Below are 24,453 nucleotides of genomic sequence, written 5' to 3'. Positions count from 1 at the left end.
GTTGCTAAATAAGTTTCCCAAAATTTTATATGATAATAAGGAGCATCCCATGATGTTACGTAGAGATTGACTACATCTGTGTTACTAAATATGACAATAGATCTGGTTCAGTAAGAATTTGGTAATGAATCCCATATCCTAACGTGCTCTGCTGTTACAACAAAGAAGAACAAAATTGGGAAGCTTAGTAATGCAGTAATACATCAAGAATGGTCCTTGTTTTGGCATTAAAAGTTAAAACCTTAATTATTATTATTTTTTTATTGCAATGTGCTCAATTATAAAGCTCAAAAATTTAATCAAGGGGATACATGAATTCTAAACTTCCCAGTAGCATTAGGAGTTTGAGAACCTAATAAGTTTTATGGTCCTACTTTCAATAGGACTTCGAAGTTGTAATTAGTCTTCAATTCCTATTCATATTTAGGTTTTGTCAACTTTTATGTGGGATGTTGAAGGTATCTTTGCATAATTGCTGCTTAATACAGTAGTACTCAACCAGACTTGCAGTAGTTTAGTTAGTCTTGATTTTGTTTCCAGAAACGGTTTCTCCGTTTTTCTGTGCTCAAAAACGGAAAAACACCCCAAAAACCGTTTGATTTTTCTGTTTCGTTTCACTTGTTTTTGGAAACAGAAATAGAAATTTATGCCTATTTCTGTGTCTGGAAATAGGAATGGAGAAACAAGCTAGACTTGTTTTTCTATTTCTAGAAACAAGTGAGAGCAGCAAAAATTGTGAAAAACCCGATGCTTCACTCGACCTACCCAAATCCCTACTCATTGTTGAAACTTCTCGTTATACAAATGTGGCAATTCCAACATTGTTGTGCGAAGCTCACAGTTTTGGATTGCCTTCATCCTTTTGAAGCTCATATCCATGAAGCATACCTGCAACTCCAACATCATGCCTTCACTCGTGAGTTGCATTCCTATAACGTCGTGCCTTCACTCATGTCTTGAACTCGACTACACTGTTGAAAACATTTCGGGAAACAGAAAAATCAAACACCTTTTTGCAATTCCAGAAATCATTTCTTAGCATAGAAACGCCAAAAACCATTTCTGCTGTTTCTAGACACAGAAACAGGAGAAACAAAATCAAATGGGCTCTTATTTTATCATGTTTTGTTTTGAATTGGTTACGTTTGAATAGAAGATAGAGAGATATACTTTGGGTATAAGTCAGTTTCATTAGTTTCAATTTTTCTAAGCAGGAATTAAATGCATCAAGAGATGTGGGATTGATTGGCGAGCCTCCAAGCTTCTCATGGGCGTGTCGAACGACATTAAAGTCTCCACCCCATCCCTAAGGGAGGGAGCCAACTTGAGAAGAAATAAGCCTAAGGTCGTTCTAGAGAGGGATCCGATCTAGGGCTCTATTAAGACCATAAATGGAAAAAAAGAAGAGGGCACTGCTACCTTTAGGATCCAAGGCAAAAGTGGATGAATTGAGAAGACAAAGAGATTTTGGATATCTGAATCTTGGAAGGGTTCCAAAGAATCCAAATTCTACCATTAGGGCCGTTAGAATAATTAGAGAGAAGGGACCAAGAGGGGGCTATTGAAGAGGCAATCTACAGGGCATTGGCTTCAGGCACTATGGTTTCCAGGAGGCAACAGAGGATGGAGTTAGAAGCTTTGAGGCAAGGGCGGATCTCAGCTTGCTTGGCAAAGGAATTTATCCCACAAACATTCCAAATGGTCCAGCAATTGATAGGGGGAGGAGGGGGGACATCAGGACCTCGGAGGAGCTGAGGTTTGCAAGGCCAATACGGGGGTGAGGTTTCCTCTGATTACGCCTACAGTATTCCTTAAGGGGGGGAGCCAGGAATGCTAGTAGAATTAGCAAAAGTATGGTATAAAGAATTGACTTTAGACTGGGCCGTGTCCAATGCTTGCTGCTTACTGCAAGTGGAAGACTCATGGCATGTTTTTCACAAGTTGGGAGAGCCAAAGTAGTGCTAGAACCATCGGGAGATATTGGGGAGGAAGAAGCTGAGAGTTGAGGATATTGCTGAAGAGACACTGGGCAGGAGCGCAGGCAAGTTTGTCCGAGGAGGTTGCACAAGGTAGCTGGGAGTTGCAGTCAACCATGGGAGCAGATGCAGAGAGGTCGTAGCTTCGAGAGAGACAAGCACGGTTGGAGTAGACGTGGCAAGGTCCTGCCTTTGCTTGAAGAGCAAAGCAGGAGGAGATGTCGTGGCATGGACAAGCACAGAGAAGCAGACAGCAGTAGTGGTGTCAAGGCTTGAACAAGCGTTCAACAGTAGCGGCAGGGGATGACAGGGTGACTTACCCAAGAGGGGCTAACAGAGAAGTGGAAGAAGTGGCATGGGCGAGGGTCAATGACGGAGTCAACAGAGTCACCGAATTCGTGGTTGCAAGATACGTGGCTGGAGATCTTAGTTGAAGATGACGAGGCAGGGAGCAGGTGGCAAGGTTCAGGGAAGAAAGCTTAGCAATAGAACAATAGCTATGTAGAGTTTCCAGAGTCGTAGTAGTCGTTGTAGCAGGAGACATGGTAGGAGACAAGTGCTGGTGAAGGCGTGGCATGGTGAAGGTCACAATAGGCATGGCGTCAAAGGAGCACCGTAAGGGGGGGTCAGGTGGGAGAGATGCACCCAAGAAGGTCCGATGGGCAGATGGGTCGGCCAAGAGACGGTCCAGATGGTTGGGGATAAGCTGGTTGTTTTGGGTTGAAGGTAAAGGAGTGGTGGGCCGAATGGAAAGAGTTGTGTTAGGCCGAGTGGAAAGTCGTGCGGTGGGCCTAGTTAGAATGGGTCGAAGATGGGCTAGAAAAGGGTGGCAGTTGGGTTTAGGATGAGAGGAGAGGTTTTTCTTCCAATAGTGCTCCAAGCTAGACAAGGGCAGGATGGGGATTTCAAAAGGGAGAGGGAGGGATGAGGGTCGGTGAGGAACCTTAATCAAGATAGGATCTTTGGAAGGCAAACGGGAAGGACCAGCCTTAAGAGAAGGAATGGAAGCTAAAGGGGGAAATGTTAGGGGGCAGCAGATACAGGAGGGGGATAGAGAGCGACAGGAAGCTCCAAAGGTAGGACTAGGGAAGCACAGAGGAACCAATGGGTTTTTCTAGCGAGTCCCGACTATAGACCGAAGGTCCAAGTGATGAGTCGTTAGGCACATTTTTCCAGCCTACAGGGGAGCCATATGCCAGAGGACAGGACATGCGAGGCCGTCGATGTCTACTCCACCTTCGACCACGCCTAGAGTGACGAGAGAGCTACAGAGTTGCGAGGTGGGGGTAAAAGGAGTAGTGGGGAAGGGGTCTGGAACCAGGATCTCTCGAGGAAGAAGCATAAATGAAAGCAGTGGAAGGGATTCCTAGACTTTCTTCAAAGGAAGGAACTCCCATTCTTTCTTTAGGGGCAGGTGGCATAAACTTGGCGAATGTCTTTGAATGGTGGCCAAATACTTTACAAGTTATGCAGTTGCCGGGGGGGATCTAGTCGTAGGAGATTTCTCGGTGGAAGGAACATCCTTCGTCATCTATGACCAACACCAAAGGAGGAGGGGGAGTGCCTACCGAAACTTCCACGCAGATTCTTGCATAAGAAAGCCTTCGCATTCTTCTAGTTCTAACATTTGTGAAGAATAGGAGTACTGACCACTGAGCCTATAATGCTTAGCCCTCTTTCGCTCCAAAAGTGTAGAGGAAGGTTCGGGAGGGCTAACCAGAGGGGGATGGAGCAGTAATTTTGTGAAGCTACATGTATTGATCCCACCTACGAAGGAAGATCGGTTTGTTTCCGAATTTCCAAGGGCCGCTTTCTAAGGCTTTAATCATATCCTATTCATTTGAGAAGTTAAAAGAAAGACGCCATTATCCAACAGGTGTGTGTCTAGAGAGCCTTAGGCTTTTCACTGCTTGATGAGACTTGAGAGAGCTTTTCACAATAGAAAACAGCAGTCCGCTACCAAGGAAGTGTCCGATCAAGCAAAATCTCCATTTAGATATTTCATTGTCAAGGAATCCCACTGAGAAGTGACCAAATTTCTTATCGCCAAGAAGGGTGGGGGAAACAGAGTGGCGAGAAAGGTCGGCCTTGGAGAAGGGAGAGTTGGGGTTGAGACAAAAGACCCATGATTTGGTCAATGGAGGAGGAGGGGCTGCCATGATAGAGGGGGTGAGGTGATTGGAAGAACATGGAATATCTTCAGCAGGGAGAGATGCAGGACGGCTAGGGGAGTTGAGAGGAGGAGGAGAAGAAGGAGGGGAAGGGGAGAGGGGTAATGTAAGATTGGTTCACAAGTGATCCTAATCCCAAGCAGGATCTGAAATTCTGGCTTAATAGAGAAGATCAGAAGATGTCCTCCAATAGGCTTAGTTCTAGCTCTCAAACACTCTCTCACAATAAACAAATAAAAGAAGAAAGAGAATTCGATTGAGGGTTGAGAAGAGGGAAGAAGAACTAGCGAATGGGCCCCTCACCCTCAGGTTTAGGCATCTCACCTAACTGCATCGCACAGCACAACAACATAAGCCATCTTTTTTTCTCATTAATAAATTCGCCTCCAATGTTGTAGCCCCTTACAAACTTATATCAAAGACTCAACTGACTCAAACACTAACAAGGAAATGCCTAACCCAATCCTTAACTAATTGGGAAACCTAAACTGATTAGAAAACTGAAATAATAAAGGAAATTAGACTCAAAACAGGACTCTAACTAAACTAATGAATTAAACCCCGCTTTCTTACTTTCTACCCTTATTTTAGGCCCATTAAAGTGGCCCATTACAAAGAAACACATGGGATCAAAAGTCCAACACATACATAATCCAACCAAGGCTTATTTGCAACAATATAAGCCATTAAATGACTTATCTGCATCAATTCGCCCTCTCTTAAAAAAAATCCGTCCTCGAATTTTGTAGAGTGTGAGGGTGATTATAGCATGGTGCACGTCCCCTCTTCAAGCCGTAGAAAAATTTAGGTCGGTCTTTGATAATAAGGATGTAGTATAGAATGTGAGGAGTTCGATCTTCAAGATACTTTAAAGGAATGATGAACTCCACATGCTCAGCTTCAACAACATCAAATGTATGCATGGGATCATCCACATGAATGCCTTCAACCACTATGTTCTTGACCTCCACAATTTCAATCTCAAGCTCCTCAGGATCTTCCTTTTGGCTGTTCACAGTCATCACAGATGTTGAAGCACCATTTCCTTGGGTTCGATCTCCTTGTCCACAATTGTGACTATGTTGCTTTCAACTTCATCCACATTAATCTCTTTGATAGGAACATCAATGACTAACTCTCCCTTGACAGTAGGAGTGGCTGGTTCACCTACACTAACTTCAATTTCTGACTTTGGTTCACTGGTCAGAGGTGTCTTCTCTTGTTGCTCCTTTGCAATGCATTGTACAATAAAGGCCGATGATTCCTTCATGCTCTTGTCAATTGTGGGTGGCTTTTGAAAATCTGGTGGAGGGAAGTACATTCTTTGTTTAAGCTTGGATAGGTACATACCTGCCAACTTATACTCCATCTCATCCCAAGTTTTAGGCTCACGCCCTTGAGCTTGAAGTTTCCTTTCACAGACTCTCCATTCTATTCGAACACTATCACTCATTTGGGAGCAAACGTATTGAAGTCGTTGCATCTCTGTCAAGTTGTAGTTGTCAAAGTACACATAATTCATATATCCATTCAAGGAAGATGTATGAAGAAATTTTCTCACAAAATTCACGTGGCTCCATCTTTGGTCTGGCTAGGCTCTTACATCAAATAATGTAAGATTGGATCACAAGTGATCCTAATCCCCGGTAGGATCTGAAATTCTGGCTGAATAGAGAAGATGTCCTCCAATAGGCTTGGTTCTAGCACTCAAACACTCTCCCACAGCAAACAAAAAGAAGAAAGAGAATTTGATGGAGGGTTGAGAAGGGGGAAGAAGAACTCATGAACGGGCATCTCACCCAACTGCATCGCACAGCACAACAGCATACGCCAGGCCAAACCCAATCCTTAACTAATTGGGAAACCTAAACTAACTAGAAAACTGAAATAACAAAGGAAATAGACTCAAAACATGACTCTAACTAAACTAATGAATTAAATCTTCTTTCCTACTTTCTACCCATATTTTAGGCCTATTAAAGTTGCCCATTACAAAGAAAACCCATGAGATCAAGGGCCCAACACATATATAACCCAACCCAAGGCTTATTTGCAATAAAATAAGCCCATCAAATGACTTATCTGCATCAAGGGGAGGGGTGCCGGAGACCATCGATTCTCATGAAAGATCGCACCATGTCATCCACATTAAACAATTAACAAATATTTTTCTTGTCTTTTAATTCCTTGTGTTTATTTACACTTTTAATTGAATTATATTCTAGAAGTATTAGATGTTGTTAGAATACCTAGGATCTAGTTCACCTACACCATAGACTACCTACTTAGGGTCCGAAGTCAAAGTACCATTTTAGGTTTGATTTTTAAAAAAAATAAGGTTTATATTGTGTTTAGAAGGCCTAAAATACAGTAGTTGACAAGTTTCAGGGCTAAAAAGGCAATATGGCCACTGAAACTACCAACCGGGATAACTTGGCAAAAAAACCAGATCTCAATTTTTTTGGCCTGGAAAAATCTGTGTCAAAACCGAAACCTCAAATGTTAGGCTTCCCTTATAGGTTTTTTGGTCCCATTTTCGTTAGGAGTTCTGAAGTTGTAATAAGTCTTTAACTCCCAATCAGTTATTCTTCATTTTTCCCCCTCCATTTTTCTGCTTCTTATTTTCAGGGTTACTACTGGTCAAAGTCCCACATCACTTGATTTCTTCTTTTTTTTCCCCTAATTTCTTTGATTCTTTAAACCCTATCCAACCATACTCTATTACTCACCACCTTTCTTTTTAGTTCAGCCTCAGAAAACCGGTAAGTCTAGGCTGTGCTGCATATAACAGCAAGGAAAGCCTCACATCTTCTCAAACCTCAAGGAATTTAAAGCTATTTCCCCAAAAAAATTGAGAACCAAAGATACAGAAAATAAATGGTTTCAGACATTTAGGCTCTGTATGGCAACATTCTGAAAAATCAATTCTGGTATTTTTTCGTTTTTTTGGAATAGAAATAGGGTGAAAGCTGTATGGTATGTCCGGTTCATTTTTCTATTTTTTTGAAATGAACTGGGTACTTTTCAGACTCTAGAGCTATTTTTTTGGCACAAGGTTTTGTTGCTTTTCAATTTCAGAATCGATTCTGAGCAAAGGCGCAAAAAAGAATGTCTCACTAAAGAGGAGATCTTCCCAGAGTAACGGTCTTTCAAGTAGAAGTTCGGAGCCTAGATCTTGCAGCACTTCTTGAGGAGCTCTTTTCCTTCCAGCACCTTCTTTTCGAATTTCTTGAGACCCTTCAGCTTCTGATCAGTCAACTCTAAAACCAGTTGCTTCCCTTTTTTAAAAAAGTGGAACCAATTGTTCAAGAGTATTTTGAAGTTGTTCAACGTCTTCCCTGAAACTGACGATTTGATACGTCGCATCTAATATCGCTGGCAATGTCTATTTAGCTATGGTACCCAAGATGATTGACTCTGCCATCTGTTGTTTGCTCTCTTTCGCAGATTTTCAAGTCAGTCCGAGGTAGATAGTTTCTTGCAGGGAGATACTATCTGCTACAATTATAAGCTGCCGAAGGGAAGGAAAGCTTCTGAACAAAAAGGAGGGAACCTATTACACCTCTTCCCATTGATTAATTAATTGGTGAAGAGGAGAGTTGGAGGGGAGGTGTTATGTGCTGTTCAAACTTCATTGATGTTGGCAAAAACCCAAACATATCCAACAATTGAATGACTTTCGTAGACTTTATGTGCTGCCCTCTGAAGTCTTTGGCAAACCCAAATACTTGCAGCAAATTCTTCAAACCATGTGCAAAACCTTGGTTCTTAAAACCTTATGGAAAATGGAGTGTTGGGTTGATCTGTGTTAAGATCAAAATTTGAAAATTCTTCAATTTTGTTGTTTTGGACCTGATGAGGCCATTTCTCCCTAACCACGGCACGGCCAAGGAGCTAACTAACGAATGCTGCACTGCTACCCCAGCCCTTCATCTGCCCGAGCTGCCACCTTGGCCCTCCATCAGCCCGAGCAGCCACCTTGGCCCTCTATCAGCCCGAGCTGCCACCTCGGCCCTCTACCAGCCCGAGCTGCCACCTCGGCCCTCCGCCAGCCCGAGCCATCACCTCGGCCCTCCACCAGCCCGAGCCGCCACCTCGGCCCTCATCTGGCTGTGCTACCACCTTGCCCCAACGTCAAGAAGCAAGGTTCCCAGAAACGTGCTCTCGTCCACTCCTACATTCAAGGAACGTAATCCCTGATCACAAGGACAGGACTCTATCCACTACACGTCATCAGAGGCATCCACTTCTCCCACGTTAGCACTTCCGAGATGATAGGGGGATATTCCCTTGGTATACCCCAGGATCTGGAATATTCCCAGCATCAGAGAGTTGTCCCTCTCCAGGACTCCACACCTAGTAGGACTCTCCACGGACTTCCCCCTTTCTCCATTCTACCAGTGGCCTATAAATACCAAGGTAAGCCTCCATTGAAAGGGATCGATCACTTCTTTTAACTAAAAACTCTATTGAGTATCTGCTGTGAAAGGATCTGACTTAGGCATCAGAGAGTCCCCCATCGAGTCAGCCCGGCTCTCCCCTGTCTTCTCTTCTGTGCAGATCAGCTGGAGCATTTGGAACTGTAGGGAAGATCGCCCGGCCAATTTTTACCACATCAAATTGGCACCGTCCATGGGAACTGTTACAAAAAGCTACCCTAGATCAATGCAATTAAGAAGTGAGAAGGTCATTTCCTCTACGGCAACGCGAGTAAGGTCCACTCGCGATTTACCACTTAAACATTCTCATTCACCCCAATGGCGGAACAAGAGGATGTCCCATCGGAGACCTCCCCACAAAGAACCCAACGAGCCCTGCCTGACACGGCAGTTGCGCCAAGAGAGGGAGACCAGCGTGAGCAAAACCCCCAGCAATCTCGCCATGTCTCGTCATCCCGAGCGGCTCACCCGAATATGGAAGAATAGATGCAGAGCCTGCAGCTGCAGGTGTTAGCAACAAACACTCTAGTATAGGACTTCATACGTCAGTTCAGTTCGGCACTCCCTGTATCCCCAACTGGCTCAGCTCAGCCGCCTAGGTCGGCTCCGGACAGGCGACCCCGAGACGAATCACCTGACAATAGTGTCACCCCTCAGCCAACAGCCAGGAGGGGATCCGCCATAACGTCACACACGGTTTGCTCGGTGCCACCCCGATCTCCCACCGAGAGACGCCGGCAAGGGACCCTTTCCGCACGGAATGGGGGGGCTCGCCGTTCTACATGTAACCGGAGCCCAGGGACACGTAATGCTCATAAATCCCCACCCAGGGCAGAGAGACGCCAGCGTTTGCCCCAAAGGCTTAGAGATGCACATCCGCACGAAGTACGCGAGAACCGCTCGCAGAGAACAGCTCGAGAAGCGCCCCCTCATGGAGGTCATCAAGGCTCACCTCCTGGGCCAGCCAGAGGCGCACGACGGAAAGGCTAGGATCGGATTGATAGGCGCCAAGACAGAGGAGGAAGCCCCAGAAGGGCTGGGAGGGAACGCCGCTCCCCACACAGTCGGGCTGAGGATAGGAGGGACGACTTGGAGAGCCGTATCCAGCGTCTCACTGAGAGGGTAAAAGGAATGCAAAGGCAAAGGCACCCGGCTGACATAACAGTAACCCCGGCCCATAATGCGCTATCTGATGAGCTGATAGATGTTAAGCTGCCCCCAAATTTTGTGATACCTGTCTTTAATGCATATGACTGCACCACGGACCCCTATGATCACCTCCTATACTACAGTTCGGCTATGATAGTCCATGGGAGGTCAGACGTAATTCTCTGCCGAGCCTTTGCGGCCTCATTAAAAGGGGTTGCGCTGGTGTGGATGTCGAACTTGCGGCCTCGGTCCATCCATAGTTATGAAGAGCTAACAAGAGCGTTCCTCACACGTTTCCAAGCTAGTATGAAGCAGAAGCAAACTACGCAAAACGTGATGAATATGAGGCAGGGTGCAAGGGAGACAATAAGGGAGTTCCTTGCGCGATTCACCAAGGCAACGCTAGAGGTAAAAAACTACCAGAGGGAGTGGCGTATAGCACATTGTGCAATGGGGTAATGCACCCCGATCTAGTCCAGTCCCTTGCCCTCGACTTGCCAGAGATAATGCCCGAGCTGCTAAGATGGTGCAATCAATACGCTAACATGGAAGAAGTCCTAGCCGCCAAGGGGATGGTTGACAGAGGAGACCAATAATAGAAGGAGAAGAGGATGCTCTTAGAGATCCAGGACCAAAAGTATTTTTGCTGGCCCAGGCCAATGACAACTAAGCCAGAGGAGAGAAACCCCAACCGGTACTGTCGATACCACCGAGACCATGGACATGACACTGAAGATTGCAAGTCTCTGAAACGGGAAATTGATGAGCTAATCAAGGCAGGATACCTTAACAAGTATTTGAAGCAGAAATAAGGGGGGGAACTGGCCCTAGCCAAGGAGAGATGAGGTTGGGCCGAGCCGTGACAGGACCGAGCCGCTCAAGGAGCCCACCGGGGACCGAGCTGACACATACGATAACCAGTCGGTGGGTCCAGTCATTCTGGCAATCATGGGTGGACCCACGGCGGAATCAGTTAGAAAAGCCAAAGCTCACGAGCAGTTCGTATGCATCACAGAACAGCCCGTCAAAGCCCTCAAACCGGATCCACCCATCACATTCTCTAACAAAGACCTGGAAGAGCTGAACTGGCCTCACAATGACGCCATTGTGATTCAGTTAGTAGTGGCCAACCACCCCTTCCACAGGGTCCTAGTGGACACAAGCTTCCGCTGATCTCATATCCTACGAAGCCTTCATAAAACTGGGACTTGGCACCAGAGCTTTAAAAGCGGCACCATGACCCTTGTACGGATTTTTGGGCACACCAACGGAGCTAGAAGGAGTTGTTGACCTGCCAGTAACCATCGGCCAGGGAGCTCGAACTGCCACTACCATGGTTTCTTTCATAGTCGCCAAGATAGCCTCACCTTACAATGTAATCCTCGGCCGACCTGGTCTCAATGGCCTTGAAGCGATTGTGTCCACCAAGCAAATAAAGTCAAGTTCCCTACCAACAAACGGAATCAGGGAATGCAGGTCCAGCCAAAAGGAATCCCGGGAGTGTTATGCTAACTTCATAAAGTCTATCAAGTAGCCATGCTCTGGCCTGGCATGTATGGTAGAAATTTTCGACTGCCGCGATGAAAGCCTTCTGAACCGAGCCGAGCCAGTTGAACAACTGCTGACTCTCCCCATTACTGAGGCCGAACCGTCAAAGATTGTTCAACTCGGAGCATCACTGCGCTCCCAACGTCGTGACGAAATTCTCAACTTCCTCGGTGAAAACTCTGATATCTTTGCGTGGAAGGCTTCTGACATGCCAAGCATCTCAAGGGCCGTAGTCGAGCACAGTCTGGATGTTAACCCTAGCTTCAAACCTATTCAGCAGAAGCGCAGGAACTTTGCAACTGAGAGGAACATCATCATCGAGGAGATTGAAAAACTCCTGACTGCAGGATTCGTGAGGGAAATAAAATACCCAACCTGGCTAGCCAATGTAGTCATGGTTCCGAAGTCCAATAGGAAGTGGAGGATCTGCGTAGCCTACACCGACTTGAACAAAGCCTGTCCTAAGGACTGCTATCTGTTACACAGGATTGACTCCCTTATAGACTCAATGGCAAGCCACGAGATGCTGACTTTCATTGATGCATACTCCGGTTATAACCAGATAAAGATGAAGGTGGAGGATGAGGAAAAAACTGCATTCCTCACCACTCAGGGCAATTACTGCTACACTATAATGCCCTTTGGCCTCAAGAACGCCAGAGCTACGTACCAGAGGATGGTTAACGCAATGTTCCGGAGCCAGATTAAAAGAAACATGGAAGTTTATGTAGATGGCATGCTAGTCAAGAGTGCAAAAGGAGCTAATCATGTGCTAGATCTGAAGGAAGCCTTTGAAGTTCTGCGGCGGAACCATATGAGGCTAAATCCTGCCAAGTGCGCATTCAGAGTGACTTCTGGGAAGTTCCTAGGCTTCCTAGTGTCGAAAAGGGGGATAGAGGTAAACCCCTCCAAAATCGAGTCCATCCAAGAAATGCGCCCGCCAAGAAACATTCACGAAGTTTAGAAGCTGACAGGGTGTCTAGCTGCATTGAACAGGTTCCTATCCCAAGCTGGGGACAAGTGCCTTCCTTTCTTCAAGCTACTAAAAGGAGGGAAAGGACACCACCAATTTTTCTGGACAGAGGAATGCAAAGCGGCTTTTGAAGAAATCAAACCTGCCTAACCAGGCCTCCTCTACTAAGCCGACCAGAGCCAGAAGAGGTGCTACAGCTTTATTTTGCTACTTCATCGATAGCCGTTAGCGCAGTTCTCATAAGAGAAGAAGGAAACCCAGAAGCTTGTCTACTACGTGAGACACGTGCTCCTGGATGCAAAAACTCGGTACTCAAGAATGGAGAAGCTCGCACTAGCATTGGTCGTGGCAGCCAAGAAGTTGAGACCTTACCTCCAAGCGCACACCATAGCTGTACTGACGAATCAGCCACTGCGAAAGGCACTCCACAGCCCTAGCATAGCAGGGCGGATGGTGAGCTGGGCTGTCAAGTTAAGTGAGCATAACATCGAGTACCGACCAAGAAGTGCAATCAAGGGTCAAGCACTGGCTGATTTCTTGGTAGAATGTACACAAACCAGATAAGAGGGAGCCGCGAGGGCCGAGCCGAACAAAAAGTGGAAACTCTTTGTTGATGGATCCAGCACCACAACAAGGAGCGGTGCGGGACTTATGCTGCAAAGCCCGAAGGAATTCGCGATACAGTACACCCTCAGATTTGCATTCCCCCGCAACGAACAATGAAGCAGAATATGAAGCCCTGATAGCGGGAATCAAACTGGCAAAGGCCGTAATGGTAGAGGATCTGGTCGCACAGTGACTCATAGTTGATTGTAAACCAAGTCAATGGGCAATATGAGGCCAAGGAGGAGAGAATGACCAAATACCTGAAAAAAGCGCGTCGTTTGATCACCAGCTTCAATACGTTCGCAATGGTGTTAGTCCCGAGGGAAGAAAATACGATAGCAAATGCCCTCTCCAAACTAGCTACAGTAGAACTCGGGGACTGCGCAAGCTCAGTATACTTTGAAGTATTAGACAAACCTACTTATGAACAAGAGGTGATGTATAACAACACGAAGCCAGCCGAGCCGAGCTGGATGGACCCCATTATAGACTATTTGCGAGATGGACATCTCCCTGGGCACCAGATAGAAGCAAGGGCAGTCAAGAGGTGGGCAACCGAATACACCCTCCAAGATGGAGTACTGTACAAAAGGGCAATATCTTGGCCCCTACTAAAGTGCCTACTGCCAACCAAGCCGAGGAGACACTCCGCGAGGTCCATGAAGGAATTTGTGGATACATGGGAGGAAGGGCACTGGCCTACAAGGTGTTGCGCCAAGGATTTTACAGGCAAAAAATGCAGCAAGATGCAATGAAGTTCACCCGGCAATGCTTTAAATGTCAAGTACACGCCCCAGTAAAACTTAGCTTCGTAATCTACCCGATCCCATTCGCGATGTGGGGAATGGATATCCTAGGGCAGTTCAAAAAAGGCAAGGGCAGTGTCCAATTTTTTATTGTCGCTTACTTCACTAAATGGGTGGAAGCACGTCCCCTAGCCAAGATCACTAAGCAGGCGGAAGAAAAGTTTGTAAGGGACGTCATATACCGTTACAGTGTCCCAAAGATACTGGTCACAGATAATGGTCGACAATTCGACAATAAAAAATTCAGGCTCTTCTGCAGTAACTTTAACATTGATTTCTGAAACACTACTATAGCACACCCACAATCAAACAGCCAAGCAGAAAAGGCCAACCACATACTTCTTGACGGAATAAAGAAGAGGCTGGACCGGGAGAAGAACTGGGCCGACCAGCTACTCAGTGTACTTTGGGCATACCGTACCTCAGCTCAGACCCCTACAAAGGAGATGCCATTCCGATTGGCATACGGGATTAAAGCATTAACTCCTGTAGAGGTGACCCAAGCTTCGTTCCGATCAACAGCGTTCGAAGCGTCACAGAACGAGGCAGGGCTCAAAGCAAATATCAATTTCATAGACGAAGTTCGAGAAGAAACTCTAGTGCGCAATGAAACCTACAAACAAAAAGTCAGGAAGTACCACAACCGAAAGGTCAAGCCACGGGGATTCATAGTAGGTGACTTGGTACTCAGAAAAGCAGCTGCAGCAGACCTAAGAAGTGAAGGCAAGCTAAGCGCGAACTGGGAAGGCCCGTACATAGTCTCCAAAGTGATGCGCCCCGGTACTTACCACTTGCAAACTCAGGGGGTACAGCTATACCAAGAGCATGGAATGTTAAAAATCTCAAAAAAAATTACCAGTAGATTGCATTGAAGTCCCCTTGACTGGGCGTTAGTCTTATAGATTTTTAATTTCAGCACCTTAGTTTTCATATTTCAATTATTCAATTTCATTCACGGAGCAGATTAGACTCTATTTCAAAGCAATGTATTTGTCACAAGTCCATGCCACACATCAATGAACTATGAAGCTTCTCTCAAACATCCGGCTCATCTAAGGCATAAAGACCGAGCTCCAGCTTGGCAACATCTAAGACCGAGATCCAACTTAGCACTACCAAGACCAGACCCTAGTTTGACAACTTAAAGACCTTAACATCTAAGGTATAAAGATCGAGCTCCAGCTCGGCACTACCAAGACCAGACCCTAGTTTGGCAACTTAAAGACCTTAACATCTAAGGCATAAAGACCGAGCTCCAACTTGGCAACATCTAAGACCGAGATCCAGCTCGGCGCTACCAAGACCAGACCCTAGTTTGGAAACTTAAAGACCTTAACATCTAAGGCATAAAGACCGAGCTCCGGCTCGGCACCATCAAAACCAAATCCAGGTTTGACATCTCAAATACCGTCCAAGGCATTAAGCTTGAGCTTCAGCTCGGCATTGCTGCCGCCCAAGTCTAGGCACAATGCTTCTCTATGCTATGATACATAAGACCAAATCAAGCTCAACTAAATAATGGAACTACCTTACAGAAATGGAAGAGGCACAAGGATTGAAGAAAAAGTATTTTTTTCATTAATGACGGAGGGAAGAAACCCTCAAAAATTACATCAACTCCCAAATAGGATTTTTACAAAAAAAAAAAAAAGAAGAAGAAAAGAAAGAAGATTACATCACTCCCGCAATGGGGAAAAGGGAAAAGACAACATCAGTATTACAGAAGTTGGGGGCTGGCTCAAGAGGAAGAGAGGTGGTTCACTTGGTTGCTTTAGGGTCGGCTTGAGTCACCTCTTCACGAACCTCGGCCTAATCGGCGAGCTGCACTGAAGAAGCTGGGGCAGGAGCGCGCTGCTCATATTTAGAAAAGTCAAAATCTAACGTCTTGCCAAGGACGAACTGAATGGCGTCTTCCGAGCCGGCCTGAAATGAAGAGACCTTGACGTCAACTAGCCATTTTTGACCAACTTCAGAGTTCAGCCACCTCTCAGCAGCGACCTCATCGCTCGATGCCAGTTCGGCCTGATGCTTCTTATCCAGCTCAGAAATCCGAGCTGAAAGTTCGGCTTCTTTCCTTTTGCTGGCCTCATGAGCCTCAGCCAGCTCGCTCTGGAGTGTGTCCTCCTTGACAAGGCCGTTGTTGATCCTGAGCTGCTTAGCGACCTCACGCTCCAGCTCGCCAGCTCTCTCCTCGTTGTCTCTCACTTTTTGCTCCTCAGATCGGGCCATTTTCTTCTCACTCTCCAGCTGACCCGTGGCCATCTGGAGCTCCCCCCGGAGACGCTTTACCTCGTCGTTTGCCTTGGCAAGACCAACGACCATGTTCTCGAACCGTTGAGCAGCCTCAACCGCAAAAGCAAAACCCTACAAGGATCCAACAGAGTCATGAATACTTGAAACTCAAGTAAGCACAAAGAATGAGAGGAAAATACTTACGTCGCCCATCCGGGCGTAGACCTGTTCCTAGAAGTTGATGTTGGACAACTTCCTCACACGGGCAATGTCCCTCTTAGGATGGCTATAACGGCACCAAACCCGAGCTGCAATGGGGTCCAGCACTGTGCCATTCTCCAACAGTTCCACCCAGGGATCCACAGGCTGCTTTCCCGTTTGGGCCACTTTGGGAGGGTTGCCTTGCTGCGCCTCCTCCATAGGCAAACACCTCCTCATCTGGCCGTCGGTGTCTGCCCCTGCTTGGTCAGGCTTGCCGGTCTACCCCGACACCTCCCTATAGCCCACTAGCTCCTTGCCTTTCAGAGAGCCCAGAGTCCCGTGCCGAGCTAAATATTGGATTAGGGGGCATCTCCTTCCCTGGCTTGCCCCTAATAATAAGCGGCAAGGCCTTGTTACATGTGCCAGGGGAGGGTCGACCTTCGGGCCAAGGTTAGCGCTCGCCGCTGCCTTACCCTTGTCGGCAGTCTTCTTGGCGACCTGCTCGGCCGCCTTCTTCCTCGCCTCCGTTGCCACCACGGTCAGGGCTTTATTGTCGACCTTCACATTAATCACTGCAAAACAAGGAAGAGCCGGGCTGAATTAGTATTAAAATCAAGCTTTGTAGGAAAACCGAGCTGAACTACCATGAACTGGACTCAATCGAACCCTCACCAGGGACTTCACTCAGCTCCCACTCTCGGAGGAAGTCTTCATCCTGCAACATTCGAACATCCACTACCTCCACACCCAAACACATTTGATATGTTTGGAGGTCAGTTGGGGAGAGCTTGGGAGCTCGGTTCAGCACGAAGAGGGTGGGCTTTACCCAGCTGCTCTTGAAGGGGTTCTCCTCCATCGCCACGTAGAAGTACCTCTCCTTCCACTTCTTCACCGATGAAGGCATGTTGAGGAACATCTTCAGGTTGCTATAAGGACCGTCTCTATCCCTTTTGGTGAAGTAGTACCACCCTGAGGTGTGCCTCTTCACCAAAAACATCTTCCGAAATAAGTCCAACGTTGTGGTCTAGCCCAACTTCGAGACGAACAACTCAAAGCCAAGAACAGTCCGCCAAGAGTTCAGAGTCAGCTGGCTAGGAGCAAGGCACCAGTGCTCCAAAACCGAGCTGACCAGCTCAGGCACCGGGATCCTAAGGCCGCTCTGGAAAGCAACATCATAAAGGGCCACCTCGTCCCCAGAAGTGTCCACACGTTCATCCTTGTCTGGGACGTGCATCACCAAGTAATCGGGGATGCCGTATCGACTCCGGATCAGGTCTAGAACCTTGGGCGTCAGGATGCTCGGGTATTCACCGCAATTTTCTTCTCTCCAAAGGAGGAAGTAGAGCCTTCCCCCTCAAACTCTGCTAGGCCAGCCTCAGGGACTTCAGCGCCCGATGGGCCTGCAACCGAAGTGCCCGCTACAGCGGCACTGGGGGGCTTGGCTGGGGCGACCGAGCTAGCATCGCCCCTAGCCGAGACGGTCTCAGGCGAGACCACCTCCACAGACTCAAGAGTTTGAGTTACTGCTTGAGCCCGAGCTACTGCCTAAGCCCGAGCTGCCACTAAAACCAGAACTGTCATCAGAACCCGGACTACTGGACGTGTCGCCACTGGAGGAAGAAGGATTGGGAATTGGGCACTCTGGGTGGTCTTCCCCAGGCCTCACCGTCGTCAAGGGTGTCTGGTTCGAAGAGTCTGGGTCACGTGTGGACGCAATATTGGGATCACCGGGACTACAGCTGGGGTACGCAGAGGGATGAGCAGAAGATTGACAGGTCACAACCATAATGTGATCTTACTTGTCGCAGGACAAGTTTGGAAAGGACGAGCTGATAAAAGGATGTTGTTCACGACACCGGGCTGCTCAAACTGATGATGTTCGCGCTGAAGATAGGAGCGAGCTGAGCTGACTTTATTGCGAGATCAAGTGACAATACTTTTGAACATAACGTATCCTATTTATAGAAGGCGGTGGAGAACGAACGGCTGGATCTGGCTGAGATCAATGGTGAACACAAGCAATCTCTTCGCCTGCCCGAGGTGAATTTAAGGCTCCAAGACACGTGGCAGAACCAGCGCGATTCGCGCTGAGCGAACGACGCAAAATCGAAAAATTCAACCGCATTAAATGCTCTAGTTGTCCGAACCAAACTGCTAGAGTGGGGGGCTGGTGATGAGGGCATTTCTCCCTAACCACGGCACGGCCAAGGAGCTAACTAACGAATGCTGCACTGCTACCCCAGCCCTTCATCTGCCCGAGCTGCCACCTTAGCCCTCCATCAGCCCGAGCTACCACCTCGGCCCTCTGTCAGCCCGAGCTGCCACCTCGGCCCTCCGCCAGCCCGAGCCATCACCTCGGCCCTCATCTAGCTGTGCTGCCACCTTGCCCCAACGTCAAGAAGCGAGGTTCCCAAAAACGTGCTCTCGTCCACTCCTACATTCAAGGAACGTAATCCCCAATCACAAGGACAAGACTCTATCCACTACACGTCATCAGAGGCATTCACTTCTCCCACGTTGGCACTTCCGAGATGATAGGGGGATATTCCCGTGGTATACCCTAGGATCTGGAATATTCCCAGCATCAGAGAGTTGTCCCTCTCCAGGACTCCACACCCAGTAGGACTCTCCACAAACTTCCCCCTTTCTCCATTCTATCAGTGGCCTATAAATACCAAAGTAAGCCTCCATTGAAAGGGATCGATCACTTCTTTTAACTGAAAACTCTATTGAGTATCTAACTTAGGCATCGAAGAGTCCCCCGTCGGGTCAGCCTGGCTCTCCCCTGTCTTCTCTTATGTGCAGATCAGCTGGAGTATTTGGAACTGCAGGGAAGATCGCCCGGTCAATTTTTACCACATCAAAACCTTATGCGAATGGAAGAACGTGTTGTTAGTTCTTCAACACTAGAAATATGTAGTCTATTATAGAAGACAAGCTTAATTGAATATGCAGAAATAAGGCTAACATGCATGCTTATTCTTTTGAGCTTCCATGGTTGAAGGTCAAGGAGATGGTCTTGGCACCAGGAGCAATATGGCTGAAGCATCTCTGAAACTTTGGGATCTTATTTTCTAAATATATATGGAATTGTATTATGTAGCACTTGCTTGACCTTGTTGAAAACATTGAAATAGTTTATATTAGTTGGAACTCATGGCTCTATTGATGTATGGTTAAGTTGTAGTCGGGAGTATTATGTGGGGGTATTCGCTTGATTTGTACCTATTTTCAATGATCAAGAATCTTGCAATTCCTAAGAACCACGGCTACGTAATTCATTCTAGTAAGACTTGGATGTTGAACTATTGAATTCATTATTTCCTATGGTGTAGGTAGCATTTTACGTAATTATTTATTTCATAATAGAAAAGATTATGTCAAGTGTGAAGCATAAATATTTCTATTTCTTCCTAGTTACAGACAATTTTTTTTCAACATTACCATACAACATTTAAGGTACAGAATCACTCCAAAAACATAGAAATACAAAAAACTATGCTGGACCCAGAATCAGTTTTTTAAAACAGAAATGTTACAGTACAGAGCCTTAGTGCCATGTCACTAGAAATATAATGTCATGTGTGCTGCTATTAGAGACTCAAAAACATAGAACAATATTCAAAATAGAAAGGTTGCTACATGTTCAAGCCTAATACAGAAGAGAAGTTCTTTGGGCAGCCATTATGCACAGATACCATCAAAGTTGACAAAACCTAAATAAACAGGTATACCTTGACAAATGGAGAATCAACAAGGAGGTGTGAGGACACAGTTGGAGCAGACTGCACTAATCCATCATACATCTCTTTGGAAGCCCAGCTTGCTATTGCATCATTCATCCTGTATTGAGTCATTAACCTAGTTGCAAGAATCCCTTCATGCAAAGTCGATGCTCTTTCTAGAAGAGATACACCAAGTCCACCTTCTAAGGCTTTTCTGGACAAAATCACCGGAGCTAACTGCCACTGATCTCCTGCAAGTATACAACGCTTTCCCTGCAAAATTGGGATCCAACAAGAAGGCTCAATTGCTTGCCCCGCTTCATCTATAACAACCAAATCAAAAGGATCCAGTCTCCGAATCAAAGGATCAGCTGCTCCAGTATTAGTGGATAGTACAACTTGAGCACGTGATAATACTTCCCTCACAGTCTCCTTCTCCTTCTTCTTCAATGCATTCCCAAGTTGCTTTAAAAGCTGGCGTATACCTGCGGCTAAAGAATCATCTTTTAAACAATGTCGCAGATCTTTTCTTAGATCTGCTTTCTTCCTTTCATACTCTCTCCTAAAAGTTCCAAGCTTTGAATTTACGATTTCAACAAGAGACTTCGAAGCTACAGCTGGAGATATCCTAGCAGGATTTCCAACACGCACAATGTCCATTCCAGTATGTGAAAGCTTCTCTACCATGTTATCTACAGCTGCATTTGTAGGTGCTGTTACGAGCACCCTTTCACCTTGTTGAACAGCAAGTGAAATCAATTCCTTAAGCAAACCAGTCTTTCCAGTACCAGGAGGACCATTTATTATTAGTACAGGCCTCATCTTGTTCAAACCTAGAGAAATTGACCTTTGTTGAGAATCATCATATGTTCCAGTCTCTAGTAGTCCATCCAATTCTGCTTCATTCCATTCCACCAAATCATTTTGCTCCAGCCATGTAACATCTTCTTTATCTCCAAATAGAGTGGCAACAATGGCAATTGAAGGATTTTTCTTCTGCAAACCATTCTTTTGGAGCAGCATGAGGGCTTCACAGTTTCTCTGTAAATGAAGATTAAAACTAGATATCATTTAAGTTGCAAGGGAAACAATTAAACAAGATAATAAGCATGCACAAAACACCATCAAATCTCCACGTGAATCAATGCCATGGGTTAATATTATAACTGCAATGCAGCACATAGAATGCAGGTAACAAAATTCCCCAATGCTTCATAACAAGCATTGTACAGAAGGTTTGATAATTATATTTCAATATCTTCTACAAAGGTTTTAATGAATCAGCACAGCAGATGTGAAACCTTCAGGAGTGAGAAATCCTAGATGGATACAGAAAAGGATTGAATTTGAGATTGCTTCCAGGCTTTCTATCTAGCATCAGTAAGAAGTCCTAAAAAGATGATCAGAAACAACAGGAGTTGAGAAATCTAAGGACCCAAATGCGAGCATATTAGGTGGTTATTGAAACCAAAATAAGAAAGCCATTCCAACTGTTGAAGATTAGCATGTCCAAGCAGAATAATACAATTAAACCCAACTTGTTTAGATGAAGAAACCATGCAAAATGATGAGCTCATCTCATCTATACCTCATATGTGAGCACATCAGCCAATCCATGGATTCTATCAATGCGAACACTCTTGCCAAATAGCTTAGAAAAAGTGGGATCACCATGGCGAGACTCCAATGCCACGCTGATGCTACAACCATCATCTCCTAAGTTGTTAACAAATCCCTGCATGCAAGAAGTTGTACCAGCTCCCCTGCTATCACATGTCCTCACACAAACCATGTCTCCATGGGAAAGTGTCGTAGGTGGCAATCGGTGGTTCCCTTCGACCCTGAACAGAACCAAATGCATGCCCCCTAATCCTGCAAACATAATGGCTAACACTATTAGATAAAAGCCGAGGCTAAGGCCAACTCACAGGTAGAAAACCCATTACATTCATTTTCAGATAAATCAAACAAAAGAACCAGCTGCCGTAGTAAAAGGAACAATGAAACACATTTCTTGACCTGTGGACGAGCTAACCGCACTCAAATTGCAAATGGTATCACACAGCTCTTGCTGAGCCTGACCGTGGCTGACCAAGTATTCAATAGGCTTGGAAGAATCTGAATTCTCATTGGGTGTGGGAACAGCATCCAGTTCCTCCTGAGTGAACTCCAACTCAGAGTCCCTTTCAATACGCAGGAGTTCAGACATGCGCTTCACAAAGTTGTCAATGCTGCTTTGTATGACCTTGGCCTTCTCAAGGTCCATCCCTAGACCACCGTGAACAGCCTTCAGTTGGGGAATCTTCCGCGCAATTGCCCGATGCTGAGCTGCAAATGCATATCCTCACTATCACTGCCTATTATTAAGCGAGCTCAATATGAAAGGAAAACTCACAATATAAGTTGGAAAGAGGGGGGACAGGGAGAGAAAGGGTGGAGAGAATGAGAGAATGTGATATAACAGCTTTTTGGTCTCAACTTCTCAGCTCATTTCTCAGCGACAAATTGTGAAGTTCTGATTTTCTATTTTATTTTTTGGTAAGGAATTTCCGATGATGAGCTAGATTCTGTTTTTACAGTTCGGATTTTTTATTTTATTTTTTGGTAAGGAAGTTCTGATAATGAGCTAGATTCTGTTTTTACCCTTTCTGGCCTTGTTTAGGCCTATATCCATTTAATGCTTATACTGTACTTTGAGATTTATCCCTCTTCTCCTTTAAATCCCCCAGCGTACCCCCCCCCACCCCAAAAAAAATGAGAGGAAGTGAGAAATGACAGCCGCTAGTTTTTTTCACTGCTGGGTTGCCAATGTATGCCTATTTTGATGCTACCTCTTAACTAAAACATGAAATTTCAAAGAGAGAATGTAGAAGTGAGAAGGAACCTGAATTGGCGAGGTCCTTGAGGAGCTTCCAAGAGTGGGTGTTGCGCCAGTCTTGGACCTGGTTGGTGCGTTGGAGGTGCTGGAGAACGTCACGAAGCTCCCTCTGGAAGTGGTCGAAGAGGGTTGGATAGTGGGTGCAGGCCTTGAGGCAGAGTGATTCGAGACCGAGTGGCATAGGGACCGCATTGAGGTAAGGCTGAGCTTGGATGACGAAGGTGAGGCCAGGACCCATCAGCTGCTGGACCTCAGAGAACTCACCCTGTACTTCAGCGGAGGCGAAATCCGAGGCCATGGCCTTCATCCCCTCTGAAATCCACCTCACCACGCTCTTACCTAAATCCCTCCTCCCAAGTGGGTCTCCGTTCTGATAAAGAGTCTGCACGCTTACCGGTGCCCCTCCTTCAACCTTCCTCGTCACAGCCGTCACCGTGGCGGTCTTCTTTCTACCCCTCCTCTTCTTCTTCTTCTTCATGTTGTTCTGCTGTTGATGATGATGATGATGATGATTCTCCTCGTCCTCAGAAGGCAATGACGAAGTTGAAGAAGTTGTCGCAATAGTCACAGCCCTCTTATAACTGGTTCTGGTGCCATCGGTGCTGTTGCTGTTGCCGTCATCGTTCTTGATGATGAATGGTTTGCCAAAGGAGAAGGATCGAGGGTAATTGAGCTTGAACACTAGGCGAATGGGTCGGAAGGAAGACAAGTATGAGAGATTGTGGAATGGGAATCTCAAAGTCCTCGAAGACAACGGCTTTAAGGTCGAATGGAAGGAGACGCCGCAGCACATGCACGAAGCGGCTGACTCCACCATTTCGAAATCCCAAACCTCAAACAAACAAGCAAACGACCCCCCAAAGCTAAATCAGACCCATTTTTTCCCTCTACAGTTCAAAGTTCAAACAAAGAATTGGCAGCAGCAGCAGCAGCAGCGATGAGAAATGTTTGGCACGAACAACCGTAATAGTGGTTTACGAACCAGAAAATCAGAGATTCCTGGACATCGAAGCTGTGCGAGAAATATATTTCCAGATTTTCCTTTCGACTTTGCAGATCGAAACTGTGTGAAATTTGAAATTTGTGGTCATAGAGGAGGCGACGATTGCAACGAATATTGAAAGGGAGCAACAGTGCGAGAGAATCTCTCTCCTCCATCTCGGATATTCTGAATTGTGATTGGCTGGCTTGATTCTCTCTCTCAAACCTCACCCAGACTTCAACGTGCTGATGTGAACGGATCGGGCTCCTCTGTAGCGCAGGGTGAGCTATAAGATATGTAGCACGAATTGCGATGGAAACACGTGGCATTGAGCGATCGAAGGGAGGAGAGGGATGAAGAGGTAGGAAAACCAATGGAGAAGTGAAACACCTGATCTTGAAACCCTAAAGGGAAATAACGATGAGTGCAGAAGAACTTTTCTTCTTTCTTCCTCCCTTGCATTCAGCCATCTCCTCTCTTTCTTCCTTTCACTCTCACCTCTGCATTCAACCAGTTTCTTCTTGGCCGCAAAATCGCAGTACCCTCTGCCTCTCATCAACGATCCGCAAGCATCTCCCCCTTCCTCAATCTCTCCCGCCCCAGCTTTCTCCTCCTCATCCTTCTACTCGACCTCCACCAAGACCTGTTCCTGATTATAGATTTCATCAATGCTCTCTCCCAAGGTTAAAATAAAAAAAAAAACTGATTATGGACTAGTTGTAATTTACAAATTACAAGCTTTGCAATTTAAGCACTTGAATGGAAAA

At 46.1% G+C, this 24,453-nt stretch overlaps 1 protein-coding gene across 2 annotated transcripts in view; it reads right to left on the bottom strand.

Annotated features, from left to right (window-relative positions):
- Window positions 1-23,881, bottom strand: part of LOC122081421 (DNA-binding protein SMUBP-2) — a 46,039-nt gene extending 22,158 nt beyond the window's left edge. The window contains exons 1-4 of one of the 2 annotated variants that reach the window (XM_042648555.1): window positions 22,711-23,881; window positions 21,846-22,154; window positions 21,415-21,698; window positions 19,836-20,867 (exon numbers count right to left, since the gene is read on the bottom strand). In XM_042648555.1, coding sequence (XP_042504489.1) covers window positions 19,836-20,867; window positions 21,415-21,698; window positions 21,846-22,154; window positions 22,711-23,521 — 2,436 coding nt within the window. In that variant the 5' untranslated portion in view covers window positions 23,522-23,881. The remainder of the gene's footprint in view (window positions 1-19,835; window positions 20,868-21,414; window positions 21,699-21,845; window positions 22,155-22,710) is intronic. The other variant, XM_042648554.1, reaches the window with a different exon arrangement.
- Between the last annotated feature and the right edge of the window lie 572 nt (window positions 23,882-24,453).

The sequence above is a fragment of the Macadamia integrifolia genome, chromosome 6 (genome assembly GCF_013358625.1).
Source record: "Macadamia integrifolia cultivar HAES 741 chromosome 6, SCU_Mint_v3, whole genome shotgun sequence".
Lineage (NCBI taxonomy): Eukaryota > Viridiplantae > Streptophyta > Magnoliopsida > Proteales > Proteaceae > Macadamia > Macadamia integrifolia.
Note: the sequence above shows the minus strand (reverse complement) of the source record. Positions and strands in the feature narration are given on the sequence as shown.